Source organism: Podarcis gaigeae (assembly GCF_964106915.1).
Source record: "Podarcis gaigeae genome assembly, chromosome: 9".
NCBI lineage: Eukaryota > Metazoa > Chordata > Lepidosauria > Squamata > Lacertidae > Podarcis > Podarcis gaigeae.
The window spans coordinates 37656021-37670736 of record NC_139685.1 but is presented as its reverse complement, the minus strand read 5'-3'; the positions used below and the strand labels follow the sequence as shown (position 1 = coordinate 37670736).

Here is a 14716-nt window from a genome sequence, read left to right as displayed (position 1 = left end):
GCTCCAGAATGGAAGGAAAGCATATTCAGAAGAGAATCTCAAAGAACAATGTGAACAGGCTAAAACCAAAGAAACAAAGCATGCTTTAATATAAGGTCCTTGAAGAGGCATGTTTGCTGTAAAATACTGTCACTGCCTCAAAAAGCTTCACAAAGGCTTATAAAAAAAATATTCCTAGGATCCATAAGAAACACAAAGTGAGCAAAGAAACCAATTAATTAATGAATTTTACAGAAAAAAACCAACTTTTGAAAAGTACTGCATCTACTTCAGTGGCCGTCTAGTAAAGTTTATCCTCTTACTGCAGGGCATGGGAAAAAGGCCCAACAGAAAGATGGAGAAATATTTCTACTGTGTGTCATTGCCACATGCTATTGCCATTCTGTTCTGTTCCCAAATTATTCTGTGGTGGGTTTTTTAAACTTCTCATCTTATTTTAGTATGTGTATTTTTATGCAAACTATTATTTGAATGTGAATCTTCTGTCAAAAATACACCCTGAAATTTATATTTTGATGCGTCTACACTGTTGGAAACTGCTTTGAGGGAAGTGTGAAATCTGGTGGACAGCTAACTACACACATACTGTTACAAAAGTTGGATTCCACACCTACTCTCTGCGGGGTGGTAGCAAGATTTCAGGGAGTTCTAGGTGCTCACCCAGGGTTTGTGCTTCTTCGGAGAACTGAGACACTGCAGAGACTGTTGTGGCTTTAAGAAATATGATTTATTCTCATATTTACACCTTCAGTCTGCATGGAGGGAGTCCAGATATAACAGCATGGTGATCTCATGAGGGGCTTGTTCCTCACAGCAGTGCAGCACTCAGTCCAAGGCATCTCTCCTAATTCTGCTGTTCCTAAAAGCTAAGCCTCATTTACTCAATTGCATTCTAACAGTCAGTTATTTTGATGCTTATAAGTACTAATGGTTAATTCCCCCAGGTGTTAGGTGTCACCTAACAAAGAAGTTATCCTGACTACATCAATACTTGTTGATTGACTAGGATTGTTGTTGTTGTTGTTTAGTCGTGTCCGACTCTTTGTGACCCCATGGACCAGAGCACACCAGGAACTCCTGTCTTCCACTGCCTCCTGCAGTTTGGTCAAACTCATGTTAGTAGCTTCAAGAACACTGTCCAACCATCTCATCCTCTGTCGTCCCCTTCTCCTTGTGCCCTCAATCTTTCCCAACATCAGGATCTTTTCCAGGGAGTCTTCTCTTCTCATGAGGTGGCCAAAGTATTGGAGCCTCAGCTTCAGGATGTGTCCTTCTAGTGAGTACTCAGGGCTGATTTCCTTGAGAATAGACAGGTTTGATCTTCTTGCAGTCCATTGGACTCTCAAGAGTCTCCTCCAGCACCATAATTCAAAAGCATCAATTCTTTGGTGATCAGCCTTCTTTATGGTCCAGCTCTCACTTCCATACATCACTACTGGGTCTAGGGTTACAGATTGGTAAACACTTAGGGCTTACCTAGTTTAATTAACTATTCACATGCTAATTGTCGATGCCCACACTTTCTAATACGCATGGATCTTGATAACAATGTCAAGGTCTGACACACTAACTGAACATCTCAAACCTTTGCAGAACCCTCTTTCTAATACACATTGTGATTGTCTTATAACATATCCCAGTCATAAAATGCAAGTTCTAATTAAATTCTAATATTTACTAAATCTAAACACTTAGCACCATTATATTTTGATGTGTCTAAACTGTTGGAAACTGCCTGGAGGGAAGTGTTAAATCTTGTGGATAGCTAAATTCATACATAGGTGGGTGGGTGTAGCTGTCTTTATTGAAAGTTATTTAGCCTTGCAAATGAGGGAAATACACACAACAGTATAACAGGGAAAGTCCTTAGCTACAAATATCACTGCGCAATGGCTATACCTTTACAGCTTTACAGTTTACCCAAATATGTCCATAATGTTCCATGGACAGATGTCAGTTTTATGCCATTAATGATATTCTACATTTGCCACATCTATCTCTCTAGTTTTGTATATAATGCATAATTGTACATATTTCTATGGACTGTTGTGCATCAGCGCAAGTGTTCCATTTTTTAAAACCTCTTATTTGCTAGATGGTCCCAAATCTATTTTATAGCCTTTGAAAGGATTGTGCGTATTGTGCAGCAAATACAATTCTTCTGGTTTCAGAGTTATCTCTGAAAATAAAGAAATATTTTATTCTAATCTCGCCCCGCCCTCCCCAGTTTTGCAATTATGTGCTGAACAGTACAGTGGTACCTCAGGTAAAGTACTTAATTTATTCCGTAGGTCCGTTCTTAACCTGAAACTGTTCTTAACCTGATGTACCACTTTAGCTAATGGGGCCTCCCGCTGCTGCCGCGCCGCCGGAGCACGATTTCTGTTCTCATCCTGAAGCAAAGTTCTTAACCCGAGGTACTATTTCTGGGTTAGCGGAGTATGTAACCTGAAGCGTATGTAACCCGAGGGACCACTGTATCACAAATTCATTTTACTATATGATTTGAGGGGGGGGGGCAGAGAAGGGGGAAAAAGCAGCCTCACAGCGATCCTTTCACTTCAAACATAGTTGAGTGAATTAGCACAAGCACCCAAATCTAGCTGGAATAGGGACTAGGTACCTATCAGTGGTTATTGGCATGGATTTTGGCAGTGCACTAGAAACATACATGCATGTACAGAACTATCAGTTTCAATATCAATGTATATTTAGTGGGAAAGGGGAAGATGAATTTTGCTTCCTTCATCCCTATCCTCCCACAGGCAAGAGATTAATGGTGTCAAAACTTACACTGTTGGTCATTGTTTTGATAGATGCACATAATGGAGGTTATAGCAATATATAAAGCATCTCACTGCACCTTTGAATTGGTGTATTTTTTTAGACTGGAACCTGAACCATTACAAGGGAATATGCTCCATGGAAATTACTAAGCTTGCTTCCGAAATTTCTAATTTCATATCTCTGTGCAAATGTGGATTCACAAAGAGCAAGCTATAAATTAAAATTGCAATGCACAGATATCAGAAGTCAAAAATGCACAATAAACTTCGGATTCTCCCAAAGTTCCTGCTCTGGGTATAGTACATTATATGAGAGCATGAAAATATGAAGTTGGTGAACAGGAAGTTATTTGAATATATATAGGACGATATGATTCTGAAATCAAGTTCTTCTTATGAATAGAAACCATTCTGAATGCAGAGATGAAAAATGAGAGCTATGGTATTTAGATAGATGTTAACTCAGCATAAAAATGACAACTAAGAAGGAATGCACAGGATGCTGATAAAATTTACATATGCTGTGGAACTTGGAATGAAGGGAGAGAAATCAGCTAGGCTAAAGAAAACCATCAATAAAGGTTAGAGTAGCTGCAATATATGGTATTAGAAGCATGGGTAGATAGATCAGTGAGCAGTTTAATTTAGAAAAATTTCAAGAGCCATTTCCTTAAAAGTGTGGCAGATATGCCATCTTGAGCTGTAATCCTGTCATAGTGCACAAGTTAAGCATGGGTTGATCTAGGTAAGTAATTTGCCACATGTCAGTCCTGCAATAACCGGTGCTGGTGATTTTATGTGTGGCAATATTCTTTCTGGCTCAGTGCTGAATTAATGATGGGATGAGCCATTGCATGATTGACCTCTCACTGCAGCTAGAGTGGGTTTGCGTAATTTCAAAGGAGATAGTCCTGCATAGGTTCTAAGCAGTGGGGAACATGTCACCTGAAATCTGCTCCTGTGAGCTGTCCGGTCACTGCATTCTGCACTAGTTGAAGCTTCCAGACCAGCTACCAGTTCAGATACATACAAAACATGTCACAAGTAATCAAGACTTGAGGTTACTAATGCATGAGCTGGTAAAAAACAACAACCCACACCTGCCACAGAGATCACTTGGGCCTCTAGTGCAGGCATGGGCAAACTCTGCCCTCCAGATGTTTTAGGACTACAACTCCCATCATCCCTGACCACTGGTCCTGTTAGCTAGGGATGATGGGAGTTGTAGTCCCAAAACATCTGGAGGGCCGAGTTTGCCTATGCCTGCTCTAGTGGTTCAAGGAGTACTCTCAGACTGAGTACCTGCTTTTTTTAGAGAGAGTACAACCCCATCCAGAACAGGCTGTTGACCTATCTCCTGGACAAGGGAACCACCACTGACAAGTTTTTCATGCTTCCATGTTTCAAGCTTAGTTTATTGATTCACAACCAATCCATCACTCTATCCAGGAATCAGACCAGGACTTTCACACCCTCTCCTGACTCAAATGTAATGGAGAAATAGAGTTGAGTGTACTAATGACACCTTGCTCCAAAACTCCTAATGTCTACTTCCCATGGCTTCATATACTTGTTGAATAGCATTGGGAGAAATAATGCAGAAGAATCAAGTAATGTAGATGAATATGTGAACCAATCCTTGTGTAGTACATGCTATTTACCTTAAGTAAGGTGAAAGAAGGTATTGGGGGGGGGGCTTTTTAAAGGAAATTTCAGGTCTTTTAAAAAAGCTGGCCTTTTTGTGGAACTAAAGCCTTGTATAAGAATTATGGTCGGTCCCAGCGCCTGCCAACCTAGCAGTTCGAAAGCACCTCCGGGTGCAAGTAGATAAATAGGGACCGCTTACCAGCGGGAAGGTAAATGGCGTTTCCGTGTGCGGCTCCGGCTCACCAGAGCAGCGATGTCACGCTGGCCACGTGACCCGGAAGTGTCTCCAGACAGCGCTGGCCCCTGGCCTCTTAAGTGAGATGGGCGCACAACCCCAGAGTCTGTCAAGACTGGCCCGTACGGGCAGGGGTACCTTTACCTTTACCTTTTTACCCAGAGCAAGCTAGCTTGCACAAATGAAAGAAGTGTTGTAGAATCTCTGGGGAAAGCTACAAGAAAAAGCTACAGTGGTAATAGAAATAAATAATGAACAGTTTTTCCAAAGAATAATTTGGGGAAAGTGTAGCTCTGGGAATACAAACTGTCTCCTAAAAAGAAGAAACAATCCTTGATGGGTTCTCTAGCTTCCTTTTTCTTGAAATGCCAAACATTTCTACAGAAGCAAGAACAGTCAATCTCTATTGACTTTACAGGGCTTAAAAATAGAACAAAGGGAACAGGCATCAAAGTAAGGCATAATTGTGTAGAGGACTATCAACAACAAATGTGCAGAATCAGGAGGCAGCTTCTGCTTTGTTTAAGAAAAGGACAAAATTAGCTTTATAATTGCCTACAGTATCAGAAACTATTTTTAAACAAAACAGAGTTGGGGGGAGGCGACATAAGAAAGATAAAAGAAAGGTTGGCATTTCAGAGGAATAAACCACTGGCTTAGAAATAGATTCAGAAACTTCTGTGTTAGCTAGGGAAAGTCTTGCTAGTCCAGATGAATCATATTAGTTCAAATATTGGTATGAGATAGGATGTTGTTGATCTTCAGGATCTTCCTTCTGGCTTCAGATAAAAAATATTAGTGTGAGCCAATAGGTTGAAGGAATGAATGGAAAAGGGGGTCTCACTCTCACTCTCTGTCTCTCTCTCCCCACCCCCAAACTCTTAGGCTACAATTCTACGGAGACTTCTTTGGTGGTAAACCACACGGGATTTAGTGAGGTTTTCTTCTAAGTAAGCATGCATTGGATTCCACTGTACAATTGCAAGCCTTCGTACATTTTAACTGGAAGTAAGTTCCATTGAGGGATTTGCTGTATACGCAAGCAGACATGCACAGGACTGGGCTGCAAACCACATTATAGCATCACTAAAAATAGGAATCCCGGCTGTTATATGACTCAGTAAACAAGTAGTGATTCAGAAAACCAAGGGGTCATGCAGAAAGTTGTGAGCAAAATTGCCCTCAGCCCCATTCAGTTCTATGAAATACTGTAAACAGACTGCAATAAAATAGGACTTTACCTAGCCCCAAGTTCTAAGACTGTAAACAACCATACAAAAACAACACCAGTATGAAACAATTTCGAATGATATTATAAACATGTGATAAACTAACTCCCACTTATGGCCTGGTTGTTTGCCCAAGCAGAAAAGTTATTAAATTGCCTTTGGAAGTACACAGGATTTGGGAAAATAAAGAGGGTTCACATGCACAGCTAGGATGCAACCACAGGAAACTCTGATTCCATGGCTAGTACAAATTAGATTAGGGATGAGAAAATCATGGCCCTTCAGATGTGGCTGGATTACAGTTTCTATCGATCCCAGCCGCCATAGACAATGGTCAGGGATTATGGAAGTTGGAGTCTGACAACATCTGGAGGGCTACAGGCCCCCTATCTTTGTGTCAGAAGGCTCCCTTGACTAATCTTCAAGATCATGACAGCACACAGAATATTAAGTCATTTTTACTATAGATAGTCCAAAACTACAGAAGACTTTTGACAAGTGAATATGACACTTCTTCACCTCCTACCTCACTTCTGAAGTGGCAAAACCCATAATCTATTTAAGCAAATGACAACACTTCATTTACTTCTAACAAGGTCATTGATGCTCCTCACTAGTCCTATGGCTACATGTTAAAACATTAAAAATGAAACCAGCCTTCTCTAATGTGTTGCACTCTTGCAGCTGATACAATCACATGCATTTAATTCCATTGTATCCAATAGCCAGTCTATTTTCCGCTATCTTGGCATGCTTACTGAAAGTATTCCACCTGACTTTCTATACTTGAAAATACAGACAAATACTTCCCCCCACCTTCTGTATACTGTGATTTAGAATCAGCTCTCACTGCTAAACAAATACACCATAGCTCATAATATAGCTAGAGGTGAGAACAAAGAACACCACCTCTGGAGACAGAAGAAATTGTACCAGTGCTGAGGCTTTTTGAGTGCTGAAATTGCCTTAGTAAGTGCAACAAATGAATTGGTATTTAAAGTGCTGCATAAACCACAGTGCACCACATTCTCTCTGAATGCATTTATTTGAAGTTCCGTATCTTTAAGTGCTACATTCATGTTCCACAGTGCAATTTAGAAGCACAATTCTCCTCAGTGGACCTATCCAATTACTCGGCTGCTCTCTTGGGCCTTAATTTCTATTTAGGGAGAAAAAAATAAAGTAATGACTTCATCACAGCTATGAGTGCAAGATTCCGAAGCTGGAAGTTTTAATAGGTGTCAAAAATTTAGCAGAGTATTTAATTTACTACAGATCAGCAGTAAAGGCTATAACCACATGTAAAAGAGGCAGCTCAGCTGCACACCTTGACAGTGTCACACCTATATTGTACATACAACATCACTGAAGTCCGCTTCAATTCATCCTGATTAACTAAAACCCCTTTGTCATCTGTTCACAAACACTAAAGCGGATTAAAATACCCTCAGCTCATAAGAATGCATTGAAATCCACCTTTCTAGTCTGTAATTATTGCACCTGCGCCTAGACAATTATATGCATGTTTACTCAGAAGTAAATCCCAGTGCGTTCAATTAGTGTGTTTCAGATTGCAACCTGAACTATATTAAAATCTAACTGGCCAACATCAAGGCTGCACTCCTATGCATATTTACCAGGGAGTAAGGGAGTTATGCTAACTCTCAGCTAGGAGCCAGCATGGCATTCACTGCTACTAGTACCAGCCATGGTTAAAGGTGAACGGGATGGTTTTCTAATTTCTTTTGCTGCACCAGCTCCAGGATTGCACAGCAAAGACTAGGATGCAGCCCATCACCACCCTTTACTAGCTGAAGATCCATTAGGCCCTTGGTCACCCCAACTTCACACCCTCCCCAACCCGGAATGCCTTGTGGTGGGGATGTCACCAGCATTAGCTTCTAACCATCTATGATTTTGGTGGGCACAGCTGGGACCTCTGGTGGCAGCAAGGCATCACCAATGGAGTCTGGTGGAGGGACAGCTCTTTCACAGCAAAACTCATTCCACATGGCAGATCAGGGTTTGGATTGCTTTCTAAGTCACTTTTAAATCACTGAGATTTACTCATGAGTAAACACGCACAGGGTTTGACTTGAAGCATGAATCGCTATACTGAAATTTCTGCCTATGCGTAACTGGTAAAATCCAGATCTATTAAAGTCAGTGAAGGCTTTGCCACTCATTAGAGTAGGAAATGGCTGGTGAATACCTGAGAAGGTAGGGATGGATGAACATACTGATTTTGGTTTCTCATATTCCATTCTTAAATTTAGTTTTCCACATTTCCACTTCAGTTTGTATTATTATTATTTTTTTGGTGTGTGTTTTTTTAAAATGAAAATCCTCATGAAAATTCACCAACATTTTAGAATGAATTTATCCTAATGTACACATGAAGGACAGAATGTGAGTGAGAAGCCCCCCTCTCACTCCCTAAGAAGCAGAATCAGCTTGGAGGGTGTGAGGTGCAAGAGGTATGGATGCGCAAGATGGGATTTTCCAACATCTACACCAGCCTGCTCCTCAAATCTTGCTGCTCTGTGATTTTACCACCTGGCGGCATCTACATAATGCAACTGAATCATGTTCAAAAACAAAGTCACAGGGAGGTAGGTAAATCCTACCTTCAAAACAAAGCTTTAAACATGCCCAGAACAAACACAGCTGGGCCTATCCCTGTGAAATTTGGCAAGTTTCCTTCTTAGGGACATCTCTATCACTTCTCTATTTTCAAACCAAATACCCACAAAACACATGGGGAGATTAAACAATTTTGTTTTTTCAACTCACCTCAACAGTATAAAGGCTGTATTTGTCAGAAAGCTACCATAGCTAATCCATCTGAAATTTGGTAGGATTCAGATAGATACTGTATCCTACTTTATGGGGCAGCAGGGTGCAAAAAACCCATGCAAGTGCCAACTCACCATAAAGAAAATATATATGCAATATGGGAAGAATATGTTGTAAGGGGAAAAAAAATCAGTGCATTATAATTTTAAAGCAAACAAAAGTAAATGTATCATTTTCTCTTTTTTAATGGTCTCTTTATGCCTTGCCACAAACTTTTGAGTTGTTCAGTGCATGTGCTATTAAAAGCAGAAATTATTTTTCCCCTTTATGGCCAAAGATCAGTTAAGCAGCTTCTTCCTTGACAAGACTGAACTATGCAGTTAAGGCTGGCCATCAACACAGAACAAGAATGATGCTAATGAACAAATGTAATAAACATTCTGCTGAATGGGAGGTTATGAAAGATACACACATACTTAAAGACCCTGGTATTATATGAACAAATGACGAAAATACAGCCACATTCCCCAGTGTATTTTCATCAACCTAGAAATTGCATATTCAACCAAGATTTTTTCGGCTTTTTGAGCTGGGGGTAGGTGGGGTGAAAATTGCTGGGATCCTGGAGGGTCTGTAAAATTTCTCATATATTTCATGAGGTTTTGTCATGATAGTTGTAACACAACAGACTCCTTTGCAAAAGAGAGACTGGCCACAACTCTGGCACTTCATTGTAACACACACACACACACACACACACACACACACACACACACACACTTTTTCCAGCCCCCCCAAATGTTTCTAAATGCCCCCCTTTCACATGAGATAATAGGCCTCATGAAGGCTTTGGAACATTTTCAGCCTTGCCTAAAAAGGCTGTAACACATTTTCAGCCTAACTTCCATGGTATGTATACAACCAGAGCCTATTTCTAATCTCTCTCCAAGCTCTCATAACAATTCATGAGACCCCATGGAGTGAAGTTTAGGCAGGCCAAACAGACTGCAGTATGAGATCTGAATCTCACATTGTTTACTTCAGCTCCTTTGATGTCTCAGCTCCATGACTAAAATGCAGCCGATAGGGAAAGGTTTTGTGCATCCCTTGGGATCCTGCTATGTTTCCATAAAAAAAATAAGATTGTTTTTGCTCGTACTATTACATAGATAAGCTTGAAAATGTAAGAATAGCTGGTGGTACTACAAAAAAGTTTAGAAAGTTAATAATGTGGCAGCTGCTATTCAGTCTTCCTGGAAGAAAATATTTTATGAAATATGCCGGATTATGCACCAACCTTTTAAACTATGGATCCAATGAGGACCCTTTAATCAACAAGTTTTTAACAAAGAGCTCCAGTTCTTGTTCCCAGCAGCCACGTTGTCAAACTTGCAAGTCTATTGGTTCCTCTAAATCTGGACCATTGCGTTAATTGACAAGTTACCACACTTGGAGATGGAAGGTGAACACAGGCAGTGACAGGAAAGGATGAGGAGCAGGAGTCTCCAGCAAATGGTAGCGAGCCCCCTACTGATCAGGCACCTTGATCACAATTAACAAGGTGCTCTTTATTACAGTAGTACGTTGGTTTTCAATTGTCTTGGAAGTTGAACGTTTAGACTTTCTGACGCCAAAAACCCAGAAGGAACTACTTCGGTTTCCGAACACTTTTCGGGAGCCGAACGTGTCACATGGCTTCCGTATTGAGTTTTCCGGACGTAAATGCTTCCAGAAATGCATGCTTTGGTTTACGAACGTTTCGGAAGTCAAACGGTCTTCTGGAACGTATTACGTTCAAAAACCAAGGTACCACTGTATATTGTCAGATCTTGTTATTTTTTTGACCATTTCACCTTCTTGCCTAGTTGAGTAATGATTTAGTGTTAGCAACACTCAGGATAACAAAGGTATGCCCTTTTCACCTGACAGAAATTACACACAAACAATGGAACCTCATACACAGTACCAGCAAGAATACAGCCAAGCCAGTTCTTGAATTAAATAAGGTGTTGTTGGATTCTATGGGGTGAATCCATTTGTTTCTTTAGCCTCAATCCTTTACCTCATTCCTCCCTCTCTCTTTTTTTTTTTTAAAAAAAAGGAGAATTGTATAATCTCTATTGCCAATGGGCAAGAATTTATATTTTGCATTTTTGTTCAGCATCTGAAAACGGAAGCCGTCATTTAATTTCAAGAGACATTTCCAGCATGACCCTTTGACCTGAACAGGAGGTCACTCATGTGTCAGAAGAGGAACAACACTGAGGAGCGGTTGTCAGTTTGACAAATGCTACTGCTCTAGTTTGTATGGCAAAGGTTTTATAATGACTCTATTAAGTAGCTCAAGAGTCCTTTATCACTCACATTGATGTCTTCCAAATCTAAGTTGTTCAGAGCGACATTGTTCCGCTTCCAGATGATAGGAGGTCTCAAGGTCCCCTGAATGGCGCAACTTAGAACTGCACTTTGTCCTACTGTTGCTGCAGTGATGCTTATTTTCTGATCTTCTGGCAGACTCAGTTGAATTACTTCTGTAAAAGATACGTTGCATTTAAAGTTAATTAGCATACAGGGTTTCTGCACCCTGGTAGCTTTAAGATTTTAATTTGACTTAAAGGCAAAATAATTTCCAAATGAAGTCAGGAAATAGAACTGTTTCAAATAAAAGGTCAGCATGACATTTCAATTAGATTGACTGACAAGCATTGCTTGGTAAGAAGAGAGCCTTCTAACATGAAATAATTTCAAAAGCAAAGAACATGGCACACCAACTCCAAAAGTACATTAAATATATTGTCAAATATCTGAGCACCTTGACAATATTTTTGTAGTGCCCTTCTGGATAAGCATACTCATGGCATGTGTGTGCACCTGCACAAACACTTTAGGGGAGCTGTTTTTTAAATAACCCTTTATAGTTAAATTAGACATAATGATGGCAACCATGTAGGTTTGCTCCAAGAATCTGCCCCTTTCACAACAAATAAAGCAGGGTCAGGAAGTCAATTATTAAATCAAAAGAAGTATATCATTGGGGATTATATACCACCTTACTTCCTGGTGGTCCATCACTTTAGGCACATTTCTTCTGAGCTGGATTACATTTTTTTTATTATTATTGAATTTATATACTGCCCTATGCCCGGAGGACTGCAAGGAAGTAAGATGCCAGAGGGTTTAGCTCCACTGGCCTGTGTACATCTTTTGATATTAATAGTAGACTCAACCCGTTCATTGCTTTATATGCAATAGGCTAGGCTGATGAACAATAATCATTGGTGCCATCATCATACCCCTAAATAACACTAACAAATAAAATTAAAATCTGGTTTGCAAAGATGGGGCATCTTCATTAGAAAGTGAGCACACTTAACTAAAATAAGCCTTACACATAGTCAACATGACCCTACCATATGTTTTTCTGTTTCGGTCTCTAGACATTAAAATATGAGTCTAGTGTTCAGTGGGACACGTTGTACAATCTTCTGACGGAACACTCCTATCTGGGATGAACCTGGGACAGCTCAGTCAGTAGAACATGAGACTCTTAATCTCAGGGTCACGGATTTGAGCCCCATGCTGGGCAAAAGATTCCTGCATTGCTGGGGGTTGAAATAGATGAGCCTCATAGTTTACAAGTCTATATTTCTATGATTCTGTCTCAAAACCCATGTCTGACATGGCACTGTGGAATGTTTGACTGTACAACGTGTTCCTGCAAACATCTGAATTGGCTCAAAGTTTGGACATCGTTCATGGACTAATCTACTGCCAATGACTTTTCATCTCACTGTGAAAACCAGAAACTGATGACAAGCTCATGCTACAACTCATATGTCTAAGCTATGTGGCAATATGTAAAGGGTTTGTAAACTGGAACCAAATACAATGATAGATGATGGACTATTCACAATAAAAATGGCAAACATTGTCAAGAAGAGTTATTGATGGTTTTTGCTTATTGGCTTTACTGCCTTTTTTTTTAGAAATTTATTTTACACTGAAAAATAATCCAGAGTAACATCTAGCAACAAAATATTGCCATACCCTCATCACACCCCTGTAACTCCTCAGTTAAGCATCTTTCTGGGGATGAGCCATGGGGGCTGTTTAGATATGGGCTGCCTACCAGCCAACAATGGAAAGAGCTCTTCATGGTTGGCTGTATTAGCTGCACTGTGCAAGCAAGGAAGAGGACAAATAGGAAGCTGGCACAACTCATGATGTTACATGCTGTAATGGTTCTAGGGGGTTGCTCGTGCGTAGGTTGCCTGGTTGAACCCTTTCTCTTTGGACAGCCTCTCACCCGTGGCTGTTTCAGTCGCTAGCAGAATCCGTCAGTGGGCGTTTCTTGAACCTCTTCCAGCAAAGAAGTTCTTTGACGCCAAGTCTCCGCCTACTCTCCCTGCGCGGAAGTCTTCTGCGCAGGGAGGGTGTGGGCAGCGGAGGACCCGTGCTCTCCCCACTGGTCTCCGGTGAAGAGTCCTGGAGCCTCCTCTCCGATTCCCCCATCTGCCCCCCTTCACCACTGGTGTTACACTGATTTCCTTCCCCAGCAGATGGGCTGCCTCTCTCCCTACTGGGACCCTCTCCGGCATTGCTTTGGAGCCTTCCCTCCGCCTCTGGCTCCGATGGCAGTTCCCTGACACATACGTATAGAATTCCTATTGATTTTAATAGGTGATGTAACCATATGCTCAACACTTTGGCTCCATTCAAACGTAACAGCTGCAGACCCATGCTTCCTCCCCTCCCATTTTCCTTGCACAATAATTTCTTCTGTTTTCCATTGTGTGCTTTAACCATGTTTCAGCATTACTTTGACATTATTGCCAATATGGTTAAAGCTAACCAAGAGCCCTTCATCATTCTTGTTTGGTAATCCACTTCAACCCATGGTTACAAAGGAATCTTAGCTGGCTTTAACCATATTCATGCCCGTGCCCCTATAACACTAAACTATGGTTTCAGAAAAGCATGGAAAGAAAGAGGGATTCATGCATGAGAAGGGCAAGAGAAGATGTGTGAGGGTGTACATCTTTGCAAAGCATGGTTTGTAAATTGGCCCAACATAGAATCACAGAATCACATGGTCTCTATCTCCACTAACATCAATGGGACTGAAATTAAAAGTGCTTAACATCGGGTAGACTGAGCAAATAATGAAGATAGTGATCCATGTTAGAGTAGCCCTAGTAGGCTTAAGAGGAATGTTCTGCAATAAATGTTTTGTGACAAGTGGCCTAAAGGAGCCACAAAGAGCTTTGAGTTACTTCATTATTGCTCAAACAACAAATTAGTCTCAAGTAAGGCAGGCATTAATCTTTCAATTGGGGGTAGAACATCCATCTAGGAACATGGAAAGATCCTTAACTGGCTCCTTTTAGCCAAATTAAGAGAGCACTTTGTAATTAGCACAATTAAAGAGATAGCACATTTGTCTAATGTGTTTCCAAAAGGAAGCATCAAACAAACAGTCCACTAGTTCTGGGTAGGGAAAAAGCTTTGTTGCATCATGAAAGGCACCTTTTTTCTGGCAAGAAAAAATGGCAAGATTTTAGTTTCATGACAGCAAGAAATTCACAGATATCCTGCTTGTGCTGTATTCTTCAAAAACAAAAAAGTGGTTCAAAACCTTTAATTACATACCACAAAAAGTAAATGATGTGTGTTCCACATCAGCAACTAACTCCAGTGCTGAATCTATGGAGGGGAAGACACACATTCATCTCTGTATCTTTAGACATATCATAACCAACAAAAAATAGTTACTAAGAAGGTGTCCTTTGGCAATCCTGCACATTTAGCACTGACTAATTCTCTTGTCAGGAGCAGGGAATAACAAATGACTATGGTGGCTCTGAGTGGAACTATTTAAAATTACTGTAGACTAGATCTGTATTTGACAAGGACATTGAGCCAGACATCAGAATGGAACCATTGTTCATGTGAGCTCAAGATGTAGCAGCAACAAGTATGCAATGTACAAGGCTGGTTTATGACAAGTCTGAGGGCAGAATCCA

General features: G+C 40.6%; 1 protein-coding gene across 4 annotated transcripts in view; it reads right to left on the bottom strand.

The window, feature by feature from the left end:
* The window catches only part of FSTL5 (follistatin like 5), a 328628-nt gene that overhangs the window by 88360 nt on the left and 225552 nt on the right, over positions 1-14716 (bottom strand). For all 4 annotated transcript variants that reach the window (XM_083755622.1, XM_083755624.1, XM_083755623.1 and 1 more), the window contains one exon: positions 11058-11224. In XM_083755622.1, the coding sequence (XP_083611748.1) occupies positions 11058-11224 (167 nt within the window). The remainder of the gene's footprint in view (positions 1-11057; positions 11225-14716) is intronic.